At 40.9% G+C, this 18761-nt stretch overlaps 1 protein-coding gene across 4 annotated transcripts in view; it reads right to left on the bottom strand.

Annotated features, from left to right (window-relative positions):
• Positions 1-221: 221 nt before the first annotated feature.
• Positions 222-18761, bottom strand: part of adamtsl4 (ADAMTS-like 4) — a 30022-nt gene continuing 11482 nt past the window's right edge. The window contains exons 5-18 of one of the 4 annotated variants that reach the window (XM_026317020.2): positions 14815-14917; positions 8930-9069; positions 8278-8482; positions 7713-7897; positions 6218-6383; positions 5464-5721; positions 5151-5280; positions 4462-4666; positions 3908-4081; positions 3633-3812; positions 3232-3411; positions 2939-3086; positions 2696-2849; positions 222-2404 (exon numbers count right to left, since the gene is read on the bottom strand). In XM_026317020.2, coding sequence (XP_026172805.1) covers positions 2719-2849; positions 2939-3086; positions 3232-3411; positions 3633-3812; positions 3908-4081; positions 4462-4666; positions 5151-5280; positions 5464-5721; positions 6218-6383; positions 7713-7897; positions 8278-8482; positions 8930-9069; positions 14815-14917 — 2205 coding nt within the window. In that variant the 3' untranslated portion in view covers positions 222-2404; positions 2696-2718. Of the gene's footprint in view, positions 2850-2938; positions 3087-3231; positions 3412-3632; positions 3813-3907; positions 4082-4461; positions 4667-5150; positions 5281-5463; positions 5722-6217; positions 6384-7712; positions 7898-8277; positions 8483-8929; positions 9070-14814; positions 14918-18761 lie in introns of all 4 variants that reach the window. The other 3 variants (XM_026317021.2, XM_026317019.2, XM_026317022.2) reach the window with 3 other exon arrangements.

Raw genomic sequence — 18761 nt, 5'->3', positions numbered from 1 at the left:
GAATGTGGTAGAACTGTGAATTTACTTTTAACTAGTGCTCTGACGGATTTCACCAGTTATTCAGGTCAGGGCTCTAATATAAAACATTTGTAGTAGTCACACACTTGGCACCAAAAACAAACGTTTTCTCCGTAGGCCTGGTCATTTACGTATAAGACTCAATGGCGCCATCATTTGGAGGAAACTTACCATGTTACTGGACAACAAACAAGACACACCACTTTACTCTGGTGTTTAAGTTTTATTTCAAATGAAGTTTTGAGATAATAATTCTTCCACACTGCTTTTTTTGCATGATTACAAAAATCATCTGTGTACCAGTAATAAAAATCTCATAAACTCTGGTGGTAACAAAAAAAATTGCTACACCACCTTAAAACATAAAATAAATTACATGTTCTTTAGATAATAGATAAATTACTATCCTTTTGTGGGTTTTATATAAAATGCAATTCTTACTACGAGAGATTAGAGACAAGAAAAACACATTCAAAGCCATGATCACAAAACACGCACCCATACACACATGCATGCACACACATACACATCACATACGCTTCATGAGCCCAATACAATCACAGTTTTCCTTGTCAAATGCAAAATGCAACAGATATATGACAGTTAGATGTGAATAAATGAAGTCTACAACAATACTTCAGATAACTCTAGCCAGTTATAAAACATAAGCGCTTACTCTGCTCCAAAGAAATGATAACCATTAAAACATCTCACAAATATACAGACTCCTCCTCAGCTTTGAGTGGGAATATGTTTCTTGTTGGGCGGGTTTGGGGGGAAAAAGAAAAGATTAAAGTAAAACAGGGAAAAAGTACTTATGTACAAAGAAAGAGTTTGCCATGTCAGATATTTACTTCCAGGTTAAAACAGAATGGTTGCATTTGATCCATATTATAACTAATTATCATTAAGATTATTGTAAGAGAGCAGTCTTCTCGGTCTCTGTGTGGTTTCCTAATTCTACCTTTACTTATTCTCACAGGACAGATTTACTATCTATCTCCTTCCAGGAGGATGAGACAATGAATGTAAAAAACACATATTAAACTGAGGTAAGACAACAGGGAAGCCATAAAGTTTTTTAAATATCTTAGCCCAGTTGTCACGGCACTGTCATCACAAAGATATAAAAACAAGTCTAAATCAGTAAGAACTAATCACTTTACGTTTCTAAATCTATGCATCATCAAGTTTAAAGTTAAGGGTGATGTTCTACATTGTTCATAACGTCAACAAATCCCATGAAAAGACCGAAACCAACAATCAACAGAAATTAACATGTATTTGCTCAGTAGGCAAAGCTACTTGTAACATATTTGTCTGCACCAATAGGGCACCACAGTTGTCAAGAACACAAAAAGAAAAAAAAAACAAAACAAAACATAAAAATGAGCCACATTAAGATGAACACGGAGTCAATATGTGTTCATCTACAGCTGAAAATATTACAATTCTATATCAGTATTATACGAATACTGAGTCTTGTTTAATGAAAATATATTTTTATGACCAAATTCTAAAAATTTACATGATAAGTAGAAATGAATGGGCTTCAACGGGCTCATACACACGGCTGGGAAGTTATAAATTATTAAGAGACAGACTAATGCAATGTTGGTCTTTTGTTGATAAGAAAATGATCTGTTGACAAGAAGACAAGTATAGAAAAACAACTACTACTTAATGTGATGATTTTTTTTTTCTTTTTACAAATCATATCTTATTTAGAGAGCAGCATCATCTTAATTTAGTAAAAACTTTAACTTAACTATTAGTCTTCACACCTTAGTGGTGAATTTTAATGCCACTGCAACAGCTCTTTTGATAAATACCTACATTTGACATGAATACTCTAAAGTACAGTGTCTATGCAGCTTGTTTAACATTCATATTTAATATCCTTTTTTTGTTTGGGAAGACCGTCCTTTTCTGGGAAGCCTGCTCTTACATATTTTATTTGGTCACTTACTGCCATGGTCACTGTACTCCTTTGGTTCATCTGTCCAAACACTGAACTGAAAAATAAGAGGAAACTACAAGAAACATTTTTGGCAAAAAGGAAAAAAAAAAAAAATTACGATATGTAAATGAAATCATTATAGCTTAGTTGGGGGTCGCCACTGTAGCTCAGTGGGGGATTTCTGCCGGGTTCAGAAACACACCCGAGCTATTCCAGTAGACCTTCAGCACACATAGCATGACTGTATAAACAGTTTATCTAGCACACATGGTAATTATTTATTCAGCACATAATTAGTGGTATGCATGTCTGACTAAATGTGTCTTGAGATCCTGTAGATTAGGAAGAATCTTCATAAGGCTGTTGAAACACAGCTGTGTCCTCAGTGACCACCTTTCTTTCTCTCTCAGCCATAGAAATGAGCCTCTAAGAGTGGAAATCAGCAAATGCATCATTCAGCCCTATGTGACAAACTATGAACCTGTTCAAGCTGATGCACAGTGTAAACAGAAACCATCTTGGAATATGTGGTTCTAAGAGACAATACAGAACTGTATACAGGGAACTGGTATAAGGAACCAGGCTGCTTTCAGTGTTTTATCTGAAGAATCAGGACAATATAGCTGAATTGTAATATCTACTCTGGGCTGCCCATTTCTACACACTCATTTCAGGGGTGATCACTACTTTTGACTTAATCTTTGACTTCTAGCACACCTGGGTGGTCTGTGGTTGTCAGGTCAGTGCCTCTTGGCACGCTGAGCACTCTGGGTACACGAGGCACAACAGGCAGTCTTGTAGTAGGAGTAGACACACAGCCTGGCCTGCACCACCATCACACAGTTATGACGTCTATCCTGGCAGTTTTCATCTATTGTTAAAGAGGAGGAGAGAGAGAGATTGGTTTAGTGAAAGCCAATAAGCCCAATAATATATTAGCTCATCAACGCTGACACCAACCTGAGACTTTTAGACTGCAGGGTATTGTGTTGCAGATTTGCTCCTGTTCAGGTTTGCTGCTGGAATCACAATCAAGGCTGTGCTTTTTGTCTGGTGTTAGACACCGTACCTCCCTCATCTGTAAACCTTTTCCACAAGAACGTGAACACTGAGAACGGAAGCAGAGAGAGAGAAATGAGAGATACAAATAATATCATATCTTACCCTTCGTCTGCAGCTGTTGTTCACTTTTGTTTGTTCTGTCCTGCAATTTCAATTTTGAATATTTTATACCCAGACCCGTTATTGCTCACCGCGCTCCACTCTGTTGTGAACCACTGTGGCTGACACTCTCCCATTTCACACTCCTGGATTGGAGCAGGCTTATCTAGATGAGCACACTCCTTGGATGGTACGACAGTAAAATCATTCCCTGTCTTCTGGACACAAATGATGTCTCGTCGCTGAGTTCCATTCCCACACGGGACATTACACTGGAAAAAGAACAAAAATCAGTCATATCCACCACACCATGCATACAGTAGCTGTATTCTGTACAAAAAACCTGAAAAAAAATCAGCATTGCTTAATTGAGAATGCAATTTTTTGTCTTGAATTTTGTCACGCAAAAAGAATGAAATAGAGAAACATACCGAAAACAAATAAAACCCAACATATTCTGTATTTGCTTCCTTCTTCTTTCCCTCTTTCCTACCTGTGTCCAGGGGCTGCTGTACCACATAGTTACTGGCACACAGGGGCCCCCATTACAGGCCTTCATCTCTGCTGGCTTATCTCCAACACATTCCCCTCCTCCTCCACCCTCTCTGACCCCTCCTCGTGTCAGACACACCACCTCTCTCTTCTGCACTCCGGGGCCACACTGCGCCGAACACTGAGGGACACAAAGTGGAAGATCATGTTGAGGATTACATTGAAGTGCTGTGAGTGTTTGTGCCATGCATCTGTCTGTCTGTGTGTTTTACTCACGGTTTTGGACCAGTCAGTGAAGTACCAGTTGGTTACACATGGCCCCATGTTGCACTCTTCACTGCCCTGTGGACGCAGCCTGGAGTTGCACTCCTTGTCATTCACCACACTGCCTTGATCGCTGACACAACGCACGCTCCTCGTCCTCCTCCCCAGGCCACAGTCCACAGAACACTGGGACAGACAGAGAGAAGAAAAACAATGAGAATGAAAATCTAACACATTAACATTTCCATTACCCCAATTAGAATCTAGAGTATGTCCAATAGTAGTTGAAACAAAATGTTAATGGGCGATTATGAACCAATTAGTCACTTTCTCCCAAAGGGCAACTGGTTGTGTGGCAGTAAATACATAAAAACAAGACAAGCACATAAATAAATGACCTAAATACAAAATGGAAATGGGAATCAGAGTGCACAAGTTAGAACTAAATGAAGATAAGTTAAATTGTGAATATATTTATTGTTTAACTTGTTAAACTTGTTAAAGACATTAATTATTTTAAATCTCATGATGGTGACAATGTGCCATAGTAGTGGTTGTTGACCTACCGTGCTCCAGTCAGATGAGACCTCCCAGTGGGAGCAGAGGAGGAGCTGGCAGGGCTGTGTGGACTCAGGTGGGGTGAGGTGTGCACAGCGCTGTGGGTGAACCATGGTGGAGCGCGTTCCAAAGCTCTGCCTGCACTGGAGCTGTCTCTGCTGCACCCCACGGCCACATGACACGCTGCACTCTGACCAAGCGCTGGCCTCCCAGCTAACATGTACAGTCAGGGAGAGAGACATACAAGTTAAACATAATCGTGTTTGAGCTGCAATTAAAAATTATTTTGACTGATGATTCATCTGCATCTGTTTCCTCACTTTAAACTAACTCATGTTGCTTATAAAAAAAAAATCAGATAAAAAAAAAAACTCATGACAATGTCTAAAATTATCTTGTTTTGACAAACAAATAAACTGAGTTTACTGTCACTGAAACTATTCACACTTGAAAATCTGAAACCAGTGACTTTTTAAAACATTTTTGTTTAAAGAAAATACTTATTTACTATTTTTGAAAATAGTTATCTCAACTAATCCATCCATCCATTATTTTAGTACACTGCAAACGGCACCATTACCTGATATAATATGAAGTTTTAGGACTGAAATTACAGACAAAAACTGTCACTGAATTGCAAATGAAAATAGAAAAACAATCTCTACAAGGTTTATGTCTCTTCTGAGTATTGGCTCACTATGGTGGGCATGGTTGTGTGTTGCAAGGCTCCTCCTCAAGGACAGGTTTGGCTGCAGAGTCACATTTTGTCTCGGAGACTTCCTCGTCTGTATGGCGGTTTACGCACTGAACGACTCTGTACTGAGAACCTGCACCGGGAGAGAGAGATAGACAGGTGAACGGATTTAGCTTCATTGTCTTGCATTTGCTCACAACAACCAGAAGAGGGAGACACCACACCACCACATCACAAAGTAAGTAAGGATGTTTTGTGCATAGAACATTCATTTTGAAATGTACATAAGGGTGTATATGATTTATCAGAATCTAACCTTGGCCACAGGAAGCAGAACACTCTGTGAATCCACCTTTCCTCCAAACAAACGGAGGCTGCGTGTCCAGTGGCAGGTCAGTGCGAGGGGGGATTCGAGCATGTCTGTTGGGTGCAGATCCTTGAGGATGTAACCTCTCAGGTGTCAATCGATCTGTGGACGGGGGAGAGGAGTAGGTGGAGGAGGAGGAAGGGAATGAGGGCACTGAAAGAGGAAGAGAAGCAGGAGGATGTTCTTCTATTGACAGAGTGAAGGGACCTGGGAGAGAAGAAAAATTAGAAATACAGACAAATTAGACAGAAAAGGACATGGATGAGAGAGGTAAAGTTTGTTAAACAGACGTGAAGAGGAAAAGTGTGAGGAAAATGCAAAGCACAAATGTTGAAATATTGACAACACCAAGAAGGCAGTGAGTCAGAGGCTAATGATGTCATGATGAAGTCAGGATCTCATGACAGCGGACATGTGGACCAGAAAGTCTCCCATCTAGGTCATACACAAACACACAAACACTTAAACCACAACCACACCCATTCTAATCCAAAGACGCATAAATCTCCAAGGATAGAAATGGTCTTTCCTTGTTTATTTTGGAAAGAATGAATGCTGAGATCTTCTACTGGATTTATGGTTCAGTTCTGCAACTGACAAGATTAAACTGTAGTGTAAGACTATCCAGCCTGACTATGCTACTGTAGGGTCCATGTAGAAAACACAGCCGAGAGATCAGAAAGTCAGAGTACAACAGACTTACTGCGAAGGGATGCCCTCCCTGGCTCTCGCTCCCTTGGCCTCTCTCTGGGTGCCTCTCTGGGTGGATCCCTCTCTCTCTCCATCAGCCTCTCCCTCTCTCCCTCCTTCTTCTCCACAGGGATGTAAAACTCATAGTCAATGCCAGGGTTCTCCTTGTGGAAAATTATCTGCAAAGCAAAACAAAGAGTGAGGACAAATGGGAAGTAACAAATCTAAGCTTGCAAATGTGTGTATTTCCCAAAATGTTGAACTGTGCCTTTAAATGGCACGTGACTTTATCTGCCTCCTCTGGGAACAAACTGGTAGGTATACTATGAAAGCAGTAAGCGTAACTAAGGTTATAATTTGTGTTATACCAGGTAACAGGCTTTTCCCATGGCACCAGCAACAAACCAAACTTTCTTTTTGTGTTCTAAAGCCATTTTATGCCTTTGATATAAACAGCAGAGAGCTGCTAGGATATTAGGGAGAGAGGGCTACGACAAAGGTCCCCAGCCACACCTAATCCCTAAGCTAAGTCTAAACAGCCGTAGACTTAAATAAGGGGTTCGGAACCTCCGGCTGTAGTCTACTCGATCCTAGACGTAAGAGTCTGGGACTCAGGATCGTCTCAACAGATAGTCTGTGTTGAGGTACTTTTAGTTCATCATAGGGGTCAGCGTGGTCTGACAGTCGATATCATGAGGGGCAAATATGGTGACAAAGCGGTGGCATGCCTACAAACATGAATAAATGATTTTGGGTTCCCTGAGGGAGGTTCTTTGAGTCACTATTTGCTGTTTCTCATTTTGATTCTTGCTTATGTATTTTTAACTTGTCTTTTATTTCTGTAAAGCACTTTGAATTACTCTGTGTATGAATTGTGCTATATAAATAAACTTGCCTTGCCTATGTGGATGCTCCAAACTTTATGTTTTTGTCCCACTAGTGGCAAGTATCTACAGATATTTATCATCCATCCAATATTTTTTTCAGCATCTCATGAGTGTTAACAGGCTCACAGTGAACCTGCTGCCACAGTTACAGAGGTTTGGTTATTTTATGTTTTATTTTGATATTTGATATTAAGCCTTAAAAAGCAGGTGTTTCCAGAGGAAATCAAACTCAGGCTTCCAGAGGAGATCAAACTCAGGCTTCAGTAGGTGCTTGTTCCATGTACCCCGATCCCGGTAGCTACTGGATGTAAAGCTACACACGACTCTGTAATAAGCGCTGAGCCTGAGGTTAGACTTGTTATTATTAAGCCATAGGCAAAGCTTGAGTGTAGCTGTCTTTATCCTGCCATAATGCTAAAATAATGCTACCTACCTGGAGGATCTTCATGCAGGACGGCATAGCCTTGGGCTTCAAAAATCTTACAGAGCTGTGAAATGCTCTGTGTATACATGCATACATAAGTGTTTCTGTGTAAGATTCTTGTAATTAACTTTGTTTTGCCCTGGTTTATGTTTGATTACAGGCTTAAAATAAATGCCTCCATATGTTCCAGTACTTACATATAGTTGTAGCTGTGTAGTGGTGGGCCCCGGAGCTGTGAGGGTCTCTCCTTTCTCTCCCTTTCCCTCTGCCTGCACTCTGGCTCGTGTGTAGGTAAAAGTAGTTCCCCCTGCCTGGTACTCCCCAGGAGGGTCCACAGCCCAACGCCCATTCACCACTGAAGTCCCGGTGCCACTCCTCATGGCTGAAGTGAGTGTGTGGTGAGAGTGGATTAATGGTTGAGTTGAGATTTCTTTCCTTATTTTTTGACCTTATGTGGTCTGGTAGATTCTTAGAAACCCCCAATAAACTCAAACACTCAGACAGATAAACATAGATTTTGGAGTGCTCTCTCATTACCAAACAGTGGGCTAGCAAGACAAATGCTCACACATACACACTTTACTGAATACTTCAGGGCTCTAACAATAGTGGCTCTCTCTGCCCTAAGTCAGCAAAATTTATTATCTTAGTTCAAGCCAGCACACGTGTTAGATCTCCTTCCCAAATCTGCAATTTCCAGTAAACACTGTTATTCAAGGAATGTTAAACTGCATAAGGAGTGTCTGTTACTGTACATCTTACCCAGGTAGTTAGGGCTTGCTCGTCTTTCCGTGATGTTAATGAACGTAGCTCCAGGCGGGATATCCAGGATCTTGTGGTAACCAAGAGGAACGGTGACATTTTGGAAGCTTCCTGTCACTTTTCGACAGGAGGTGTCCTGCCCACCACACACTCCACATTTGTCAATCACCGAGCCGGAGCCCAGTACCCCATCACAACCCTCAGCCTGGCAGGAGAAGAACGCAAAACGATGTGAATGATAGGTCAGATAATGGGTGAAAAGATGGGCTAGGAGAACAAGACAGATGTGGGAAAAGGGCTGGAGACAGCAAAGAAAAGCTATTCAATCTTGTTGACATTTCACATCCATTGCCAGTTTATTTTACCATTATTTGTCTAAATTTGCAGATTCCTTCCAGGAACAGAAGAGTGGAATGAGGGCAAATTCAGTGAGAGTGAGCATGCAAATGAGAGGAAGACACAAAGAAAAGAGGCCCAGACAATGATAATAAAAAAGAAAAAAAACTGGAGACATTCCGAAACTGAATGCCAGGCTTAAATCAGCCAGCAGACATAAGACTAAGAGAGAGTTGGGTTCTGGAGTTTGTCAAACCAAATTACACAAGGACTTGAGCAAAAATCTCATGTACAAGGCACATTTAGATCTACTGACCAGGCATTGTCCTTCTACACACACGTCGGTGGAAGTGACATTGAAGCAGGGAGTCCCATCTCTGACACGTTCAGCCTGACGAACATAAAAACGATAGCCTGCTGGTCTGCAGGTCAGCTCACACTGCTTGTCCACTCCAACTGCAACACAGAAACAGAGCACAGCAGGATTACAGCACAACATATATGTTTGTTTAAACTGTCTGTGACTGTGAAATCTCCTTCATGAATCTTTCTTTGTGCATCTGCCTGGCAAGTAGAAGACGCAGCTGGGCCGTGAATGTCTTTCCATGTGGTCAGGAAACCGAGGCCAGACCATATAACCCCCGGCTGTCAGACAGTGAGAGAGTGATTAGCTATTTCCCCTGCTGCTCACTTGTATAAGTGCACCTTCTCTGGAGATAAAAACCCAGGAGAGGGGTATAAACATACTGTAAGTGCAAGGTAGGTTAGATTTATAAGAGGAAGCTAATGGGTGCATACTGCAGGGAGCTGTACATACATAGAAAGAGAGAACAGTAGGGATGGATCAGATTAAGAGAAGACTGCTTCAACATAAAGGAGGAAATGAAGAGTCTTTCAGTGCTCAGAGAATAGGCAGACAAATAGACGAGTGGAGAATACAGAGGACCTCTCTGGGGTATAGAGGTGAAGGACAAGTAAAAAAAAAAAAAACAGGGAGCAAGTAAGAAGAGTGTGTCTACGTGGTAAAATACAATAAGCAGGTTTAGTGGAATAGTTCAAAATGTGGTAAAATACAATAAGCAGGTTTAGTGGAATAGTTCAAAATGTTGTCAAATTTACTTATTGGATTTCCTTCTGAGAGTAAAATGTGAAAAAGTACCACTTCTTACATAACTACAAAACCACAGATTGTTATTTTTCTGGTTGTGCACAGATAAGATAAAATGTTTTAATGAGATTCATGAGTGTTGGTAGGTTTTGAACTCTTATGGAAATCATGCAAGCTGGAATAACATTCAATTTATTTTAGTCGAGGAAAGAAAACGAAAGCGCATATTTTGCAAAATGACGAACTTCTTTAACAAAAGCAGAAAGAGATAAACGAATGGATGATAAAGACAGGGACAGCGAGCGTCTCTGGTGTGTGTGTGTTAAAATGACTGTTTGTGTGAAACAGCTATAGACATGAGCTCATAGCATACGTAAGGGGTTATAGATTAACTTGCAGACAGGAGGGACAAGATTTTATCACTGGGAGTTCAAGGGTTAAAACTAATTCTTTGCTTCTGAAACTGTGACTTTTCGTGTGGTGACATATTGCTCTGCAACATTACAACAAAAATCTACCCTTGATTAAATTCTACATAAATATGAACATCATTAGACTTTGCCAAGAGCGGTCAAAAACTATTCTACAGTTATATTATTCTGTCCTTGAAAAAGCTTGAAAAATACAGGGCTTTTTCCAAAGGTCTTTCCTTTGTTAAATATTTTTGACATTTTAAAGTAATCAAATTGTGGTTTTGATATTGTATCAGTGCCACAAAATTTTCATATAATAACAGCGAAGATTGTTTCACCATGGAAAGATTTTTGCCTCCAGTTCAGTCTGACATAATCAGCAAATAACACCTTTAAAGTCAAGAGGTTCATTGTAAAAAAACTAAAGGTCAAACAGGAGATGCCTGCTTTGTACGTCCAAAAGGGAATTCAGAAAGTGTATTTCATATGTTCTCTGAAAGTAGAACAACATTTCACCAGGTGTAATACAAGTAGTACACAGGTTATTGCAAATGAGGACGGGAACCCTTCAAACAGAAGAGAAGGATTAGTGAAACTGGACTGTTAAGATCCCATTTCATTGTTTTGTTGGCTTTTATTTCAGCAGGACAATACCCAAACTGAGGCACAAGGTGCAAAAAGGATCTTTGAGTATTTCAGAAGGAAGACAGAGTGAACTAAGTATCACCTTAATGTGAAAAAAGTGGTCTCCTACCTCAATAGGATGTTATGGTTTGTGCCTGATCCACGGATGCTTGACCAGATACATTAGAGTGCAGAGAATATTTTTGTCTCATTAAGTGGGTAGAAGTGGAAAGGAAGTCATACACACAGAGTATCTGGTAGAGACTGGATGTTTGTTTCCACAAAGACATAAAAATAAGGTAAATTAAGACTAGGTACATCAATCTGCTTATAAATATGGTTCGGAAGTATAGTAGTGGTGCTTCAGTGTAGGTAAATATTGACTCCAAGATACTTCATTTTTAATAAGAGTCTAAGGAGCAGCAGCTGATTCAGGGGTATAGATTTTATATTGTGTGTGATGATAATATTTGTGATAAATATGTATAAATCTGCCATTTTACTGTACTTTACTAATTAACATAATTGATTTTGTAATACTGTAATGTCAATCTTGTTAGATGTGACTAGTGTACAACAATGTGTATGAAAACATGAGTGACTATCCCTGCCAGCAGACAGCTGCTATCCCCACTTGTTTGCTGTCATTCTTTGCTACTGTCTGATAACTACAAATACACCAATAAAGTTATATATTTATACAGAAAATGAAAGAGGGAAAGTGCCCCTACCCTGCCCCTCTCCACACTTGTTCTCTCTTTCCATCTGTCATAGTTATCTTTGAGAGATTAGACTAGAGACAGTGCTAGAAAAGAGAGGGGGTGCTAAAAGTGACAAACATGTTTCCACTCATGTAATTTCTGCCTCTCCCTGGGGAAATATCTTTCTGATCCCTCTCATTCACCATCTCTCCTTCTTCCTGTCCTGAAGTCATGCTCAAACAATGTCCATCTCCTAATCATTTTTATCTTTCATTTGTCTCCAGTTACTTCTGCTTCTCTGTTTCTCTCTTCACCTCGATCTCTGGCCTCGCTTTCTCTTCCACTGTCCCTCTCTGAGCTTAGTGTTCAGACAGTGGAATATATGTTGTCTAAATATACTTCCCCACTATCTCTCCATCTAAACAAACTCCAACAGGGAGAGAGAAAGAGAGAGGGAGTGGGACAGGAAGAGGGGAGGATGGGGTGCACAGAGAGGGGATGAGGCCTGAAAAAAGGGAACATTCACGTAAAACAACACCTGCACGTGCACAGCTTACTAAACTACAGAGACACTGCTTTCAGGGCTGAACTTATGGGGAGAAATGATCAAGTAGAGTCTCTATAGATTCTATGGTTCATAATCCCAGTGGCAGCTTTACAGTACAAGCTTCCAGTTCCACACAATAAGCCACAATACTTTGTGGCACTAAGTAGAGTAAATAACAGATCGGTCACCTGGGAGGAATGAAAATCATACATTAAGCAGCAAGAGTTTCACAGTTCAACATAAATACTAACAGGACATGTAAGCAGCAACACCCTAAACAGATGGAGAGAAATGGCTAGCGCACATGTTCAGTGTCAACACATACACAGTCCTTGCAGCCTCCAGTCTGTTGATGGGAAAATAGAGATGAAGGTCTGGATTGTAGCCAATAGGAGTGGATTGAAGTAAACAGTGCTAGAGAGTTTATTTAGCAGAATGGAAAAGCATCATCTCCAGTGTGGCTGACCCAGACTATGTCATCTGTAAATACTTCTGAGACACATAGTACTGCATCTAGCTCCATCACAGCCCCCCAATAAATGTGACATCTGCCATTTGATGTTTTATGTCCAAAAAAAAAAAAAAAGTGAAATGACGATCATGCCTTTCTAATGCGTATTTTTGCTAACATACCTCCCTATCAGAGGTTGTCCCTTTTTATTCCCATCCTCCCTCTCTGTCCAGTCCTCTCCTATTCTCAACCGATCTCAAGGACACTGTGGTTTTAAAATGTGAGCGGATCAGAGGGCAAGGCCACACAGCAGATAGAAAGAATCTAAAAGTAGCTTGATTCAGGATAAATACAGTCATCTTTCCCTTTCCTTTTACAAACACAGAAATAGGGGTGGTGGGTGAAAGGAAAACTTGTGTGTGTTTGTGCAGACAGCCTGACTCCTGCTGATACCCTCGCGATGACTCCTGGTACAGACATACGGCATACATCATCTAGATCTGCCTCTGTCCTCAGAACTGCCCTCAGTCCGTTCTGATCAAAAAATGTAAAACCAGCCTTTAAGTTGTTGTGTGAGTTGCCTCAAACAAAACAGGGACTCTAACAGCAGAACACCTGCTTCTGATATTTCAAGTAACGTAAACAAGCTATGTTTTCCATCCATCGGTTTTCCCCGCCCACTTTTGCTGTGCAGGATTGTGGCAGTTGGAGCTTATCCCAGCTCATGTTAGGCAAGAGACAGCATACATCCCGGACAACTTACCAGCACAGCTCATGGCTATCACATATAGATGGACGACTACTTACATTCTTTTTACTCACACATTTCAAATTCAACCTTATTTCAGCAGTTCTAATTTATGCAAATACATTCATGTAAAGAGGTATTAATTGATTGTTAGCCACTTAGGGGCAGACTAGATATGAAGGTTTTTGGTCTCCACTACCTCCAGAAGGAAATATTTTGGTGTTTAACTTCTAAATTCTCTACTATGTTCATTAGCTATTTGCTCATTTTGTACATCAGTTTTTTTCGGGCTGAGTATGTAGTGTATAAAACAATTTTACACTAAAAACAGCTGTCTGCTGTCTGTTGCTAAAAATGACAGTCAAATTGCAGGCTGCAAAACCAAAACAATAAGCCAAACCTGAGAACTACAGATCTGGGTAAAAATTCCCTCTGGGTTTCTATTGGACACAATTCTTTTAATGTGATCCATTGTTATAAAATAATCATTAGTATGGCATTAGTTTGTTTTAATCCTGACTTACTCTGATCATATGCGAAATAATAGTAAAAACAATATGTGTGAATCTGCGGTTCAGTGTTGCTGATCTAGTGTGCCTGACTCTACACTCTCTCTGTGTGTGTTGAGGAACTGCAGCCAGCTGATACAGTGAACACAGATACATAAACATTCATGTGCAAACATTTTTTCAACATTATCTGAGACCCATTAGGCCATTCATTTAAGTACCAGTGCGTATGCCAATAAAATCATGCTGTAAATACACAGAGGCCCATATAATACAAATATATCTAAGTCTAATGACAAATATTGTTGATATCATCTCACAGCTGTGTTTCTCTCCACTCTTCCCTTTGCCTCCTACATTCTCTCACTCCCAAAGCCCCATATTTGTAATAATCTCTCTCTCTCTCTTTCACTGTCAAATTCCTCAAATAGCTGTTTAGTGTTTTCTTTCTCTTTCTTCCCTTCCAGCAATAGAAAACTAGGATAAACAGGCATAGTCTCAACTGTGCTGAACTATTGTACAATTAACAAGAGAGTAAACAAACCCATGCAGCCACACAAGGACACTCACACACATATGGCGAACAATGACACACACAAGCCACGTTGTCTCCCTTTGCTCCCAGTGGTCATGTGACACAACACTTGCATCCCATCACCTCTCACCTCCCTCTTTCTGTCTTGTCTCCCATTTTCTTTATCTCACTCAGTAGGAATCTGTGCTTAGTCAGAGCTGGGAGGAGAAGCTTGGCGGGAGAGAAAGGGAGAAAGGGGAGATATTGGACAAATGAGGGGAAAAAGAGATGAGTGTTTTGTACATAGAAAAAAAAGCAGATTGAGTTCCAGTCATTCTCTTTTCCTCTTGACTTTCACCACCCTCGACGCTTCATGCAGATGCTCCAATGAGAGAGAGAGGGTATTGTGCTGGGCTGGGCCTGCCAAAACACGCTATTACCAGAGCAGCATTTAACTGACTTAAACGCGCATGTTACAGATGCTCTGCCCCCCCTTCCCCTCCCCCTCCCCTCCCCTCCTGTGAGCCTATTATCACATTGAAGTTCAGTGCAACTAAACCATAAACTATGTTAACTCAGTCCTCACCCTCGGTGAAAGGTTCCCAGTCGTAGAGGCGACCCATGAACTCCTGGGTGTTAAAGGCTGTGCACTGCTCTGCTCTCGAGTCCAGTGTACCTCCTCCACACACCTAGAGGACAGAAACAATGAGGGAGAAAAGGAAAAAGTGGAAACAAAAAAAGTGAGTGCCACACATTGAACTAATATAAAATCACCCAGCTATTAAACCTGTTTCTCTCCATGTCCCAAGAGCAGTGAGGGTGGGGTGAACTGTTGTTAGTAAAATGCAAAAAAAAAAAAAAAATTAATAATAATAATAAAAAAAAAAGCTAATAAAGAAGGGGAGAATTAACTTGAGATCATAGAGGTAAACAAAAACACATCATGCCCTTATACACAAATGAACACACATACACACACACGCATTCTCTGTGGTGCTTTTGGCAGTCAGCGAATATATTAGAACCATATGGAAATAATAGATTTTTTGGAAGAGGCTGCTCACATAAATCCACCGTGACTTTCAGTGCATGACCACAGAATGTGAGTGACTGTGTGAGCACATGTATGCGTGTGTGTGCAAGTGTGTAGAACCACATGTCCAACTTTTGCTCGTTCAAGAGGGGTCCTTATGGAGCCATACAGTGGAAACAGTTTTAGCATACCTGCACTTAAATGACAGCTGAAACACTGAAACAGACACAGCTCTGCTGCTTTACACCGTTCTGACTATAACTCATGAAGTTTTAACCCAGTCTTGTGGGACACACACACACACACACAGTGGTGTAAAAAGTAGATTTACTCAAGTTCTGTACTTATATAGCGTACTTTTAGTACTTTACCTGAAAATATCTGTAAAACTAATGACATTCCCTAAGTCTAGACAGAGGTCCTACAAAGCTGCTACAGTAAGTTAACTGTAGTCCTGCTACTCTGTAACATTTATCCAAAGATAATAGAATCCAAATACAAACACCTCTAAGGTTCATTAATTACATTCTGGTAGATAAGCATACTAGTAGGCAGAATTTGTTAGCCTTGGAAAAATCTAATCTAGCTTTTGGCCTACTTCCAGTCTTTGTGCCATCTAGGGGTAGACAACCACTACCTACTGCTCGTTACCTGATCAGGTGAGTTGAACTAATCAGAAACTGTAAGGCCAGGGATAACAGAAAAAACAAGCAGACCAGTGCTTGCAATAAGCAACCCAGCTGCTAGTGGTACCCTAATGTCATAAACAATGGACACAATCCAATTTTACTTCTTACTTGGAACATTTTTCATGCAGGACCTTTGAGTACTTGCAATGAAGCTTGTTTACATTGTTTTACCTGAGTAAAGAATCTGAAAATTTCCAACACCACACTACATACACATACACACACACACACTTACTTCATCAGGTATCATTACTCTGGGAAACCACAACCATCCTGCCTAGTCAAAAACCCACTGACTTTACAAACTTCTGAAAAGCAGCTGGTTGAGGCACTTTACACACACACACACACCCTGGCATGCCGCGCACAGAACTCTCATATTTCCTTGCAACTCTAATCCCTGTCCCCAACCTTTTATCTTTCGTTTCTCTTTCTTTGATTTGTTCCCCTCTTCCTTTTGCTTTTTGCTGGACCTCTCTGCACTCACACAGCTGTCGCACACACAGCTGGTAAGAGCTCAGTCACTCATCTGGAGAGACAAGGGAGCAAGGGAGCAACAGTCAATCTTTTGTGCGTGCATGCACGCGCACGCACACACACACACCGATTAACAGTTCCCATGTGAACTGCAACAAAGTGTGATTAAAAGACTCTTATGGATAATACGACAAAGCTTGCACTCATTGACACTGGCCTTACTGAATTTCACACTTTCACTCTGTGTGTGTATAAAGGAATGTATACGGCTGTCATGTCACAAGGCACTCATAAGGATCATCTGTTGTTTCTGTTCTGGTGAAGTGTGAAACCGGCTTGTCAAAATCTACGAGTTTCACTCAACCACAATGTTACTTTGCTGAAACTGACTTGATTTTGTGTTAATTTGTGGGCGATATGTTATTGTCTGGGTTAAGCCTCTTATATGAACTGCATCCACTGAATATGTGAGTGCATGTGATGTGTCATCAAACGCATGCAACCTGAGGTTTTCAAGTACCCATTTAAATCTGTCTAATTAATATGTGGTATGTGTCTGTGAAACGAGATAAATATTTCTGCTGGACGTAAACATGTCGGGCCCCATTTTAAACGGAACAGTTTCTGTGTATTGGTGCATGTTTATTCACTTGTAAGAACATAAAAAAAAAGAGTGGACAGTTTCACATGCACACACACATGTGCATGGGTGTGAGTATGCAGCAATGGGATGCTGCAAGCACAGTAGAAAAGACAGAGCCTGCTTAAAAGACAAAAGGGTGGTGAAAGGAAAGAATGCAAGAAATAGTCAAGTGTGTGCGTTCAGGCGTTCACACTTGTATGAGCGCTACATGGTGAGTGGAAACTCCTAAGTGTCTAGGCTGTGTAAAAACAGAGGGAGGCTAATGGACTGAATGGAGAAAGGAAGGAGCGGAGGTGAAGGGAGAGTGAAAACAGAAGCAAGAAGACGTGTTCACTGGTGGTTCAGCAGGAGAATTTGTGTTATTGTAAAGGTGGGTATACTTTGTGTGTTAGGGGTTCCTCTTATAATCGTCAAGGGGAAGCATGAACAAAGGTGGAGAGATGTAGGGGAGAGAAAGTCAGACTGGCAGTTTTGAATGGGCTGAAGATGGAGAGAAAAGAGAGTGATGGCTTTTATATAAGAAAAATAATATGTGTCCTTAAAAAGATTAGAACAAAGACAGGTAAGAAATTCAGGTGATGGTGGGAGAAAGATGGTGAGGATGGTTCTGGGCCTGTGTATACAGTAAAATCATTACCTGGTTGGCAATGTAAGCAAATAGTTTTACTTTCCTCAAAGCATGCTTGCATATTAACTTGCATATCAGCCAATTAAACTCTACGTAATACTTGAGGATTTTGTGCTGTTTATGAATCAAAACATTTGTTTGTGCTCTGATTCATTGTGATAAACTTATTCTTTTATAGAATCTGACTAGGGAGGAAACCCTTTCAATCATTAAATCAGAATGACAGCATGAAAGACTGAAAGATGGACAGATATGGATGGAGCAGCAGAGGGCAGGTGAAAGAAAAGTGAAAGAGTGTGTTTTTGTTTGGGAGCTGTGTCAGTTATAGATGTGTTTTACTGCCAGGGAGGGGGAGGAAAGAAAAGGTCTGTGTGTAATATATAGTAGCATGTGAAGGATGGTGGGTGGGTGGCTTAGTGCCTGAGGGCTAAAGACTTTGTTCTGTCTGCACACACACACGCACACGCACGCACACACACACACACACACACACACACACACACACACAGAAAATGCCACACACGTATAATCACACAGGCCAAAGTCCTGAGCACACATTACACTCATATGTGAAACTCAAACAGGAACCCAGACAAGAAAAATCTGTTTTGAGGAGGAAGACATTAAAGTGTAAAGCTGGAACCTTTCACCATATGTGCGTTTCCGTAGGGAAGGCCCAGGTGACATGCTGTCGTCATCCTTCTTCATGCTCAGTCATTCTCTGTGCAAGTCTATACCTGCACAAAAGGCCACAGAACCTCAACAACACACGCAGGTTAAGGCTGGCCGGTCATTCCTCAAGCATTACACACACAGAAAAACTTGACCACTGGCCCTGCAGTCATAAATCAACACACACCACAGGCAGGACCAAACACTGTATGCTTGCCCTTATAAGTCCTCAGCTATTAACTTTATCCGGCTAATCTTTTGACCAAGGTCATGGGTCGGTGCATAACAGGGCACCACCCAGCCTTCAGCCTTGACCCCCGGGGGTGGGAAATTAGGAGCCCTCCAGAGGAAACACTGCCTATCTATCAAATAAAAAAGGCAGTGACTGAAG

The sequence above is a fragment of the Mastacembelus armatus genome, chromosome 16 (genome assembly GCF_900324485.2).
Source record: "Mastacembelus armatus chromosome 16, fMasArm1.2, whole genome shotgun sequence".
Taxonomy (NCBI): domain Eukaryota; kingdom Metazoa; phylum Chordata; class Actinopteri; order Synbranchiformes; family Mastacembelidae; genus Mastacembelus; species Mastacembelus armatus.
This window is presented reverse-complemented; position numbering and strand designations above follow the sequence as displayed.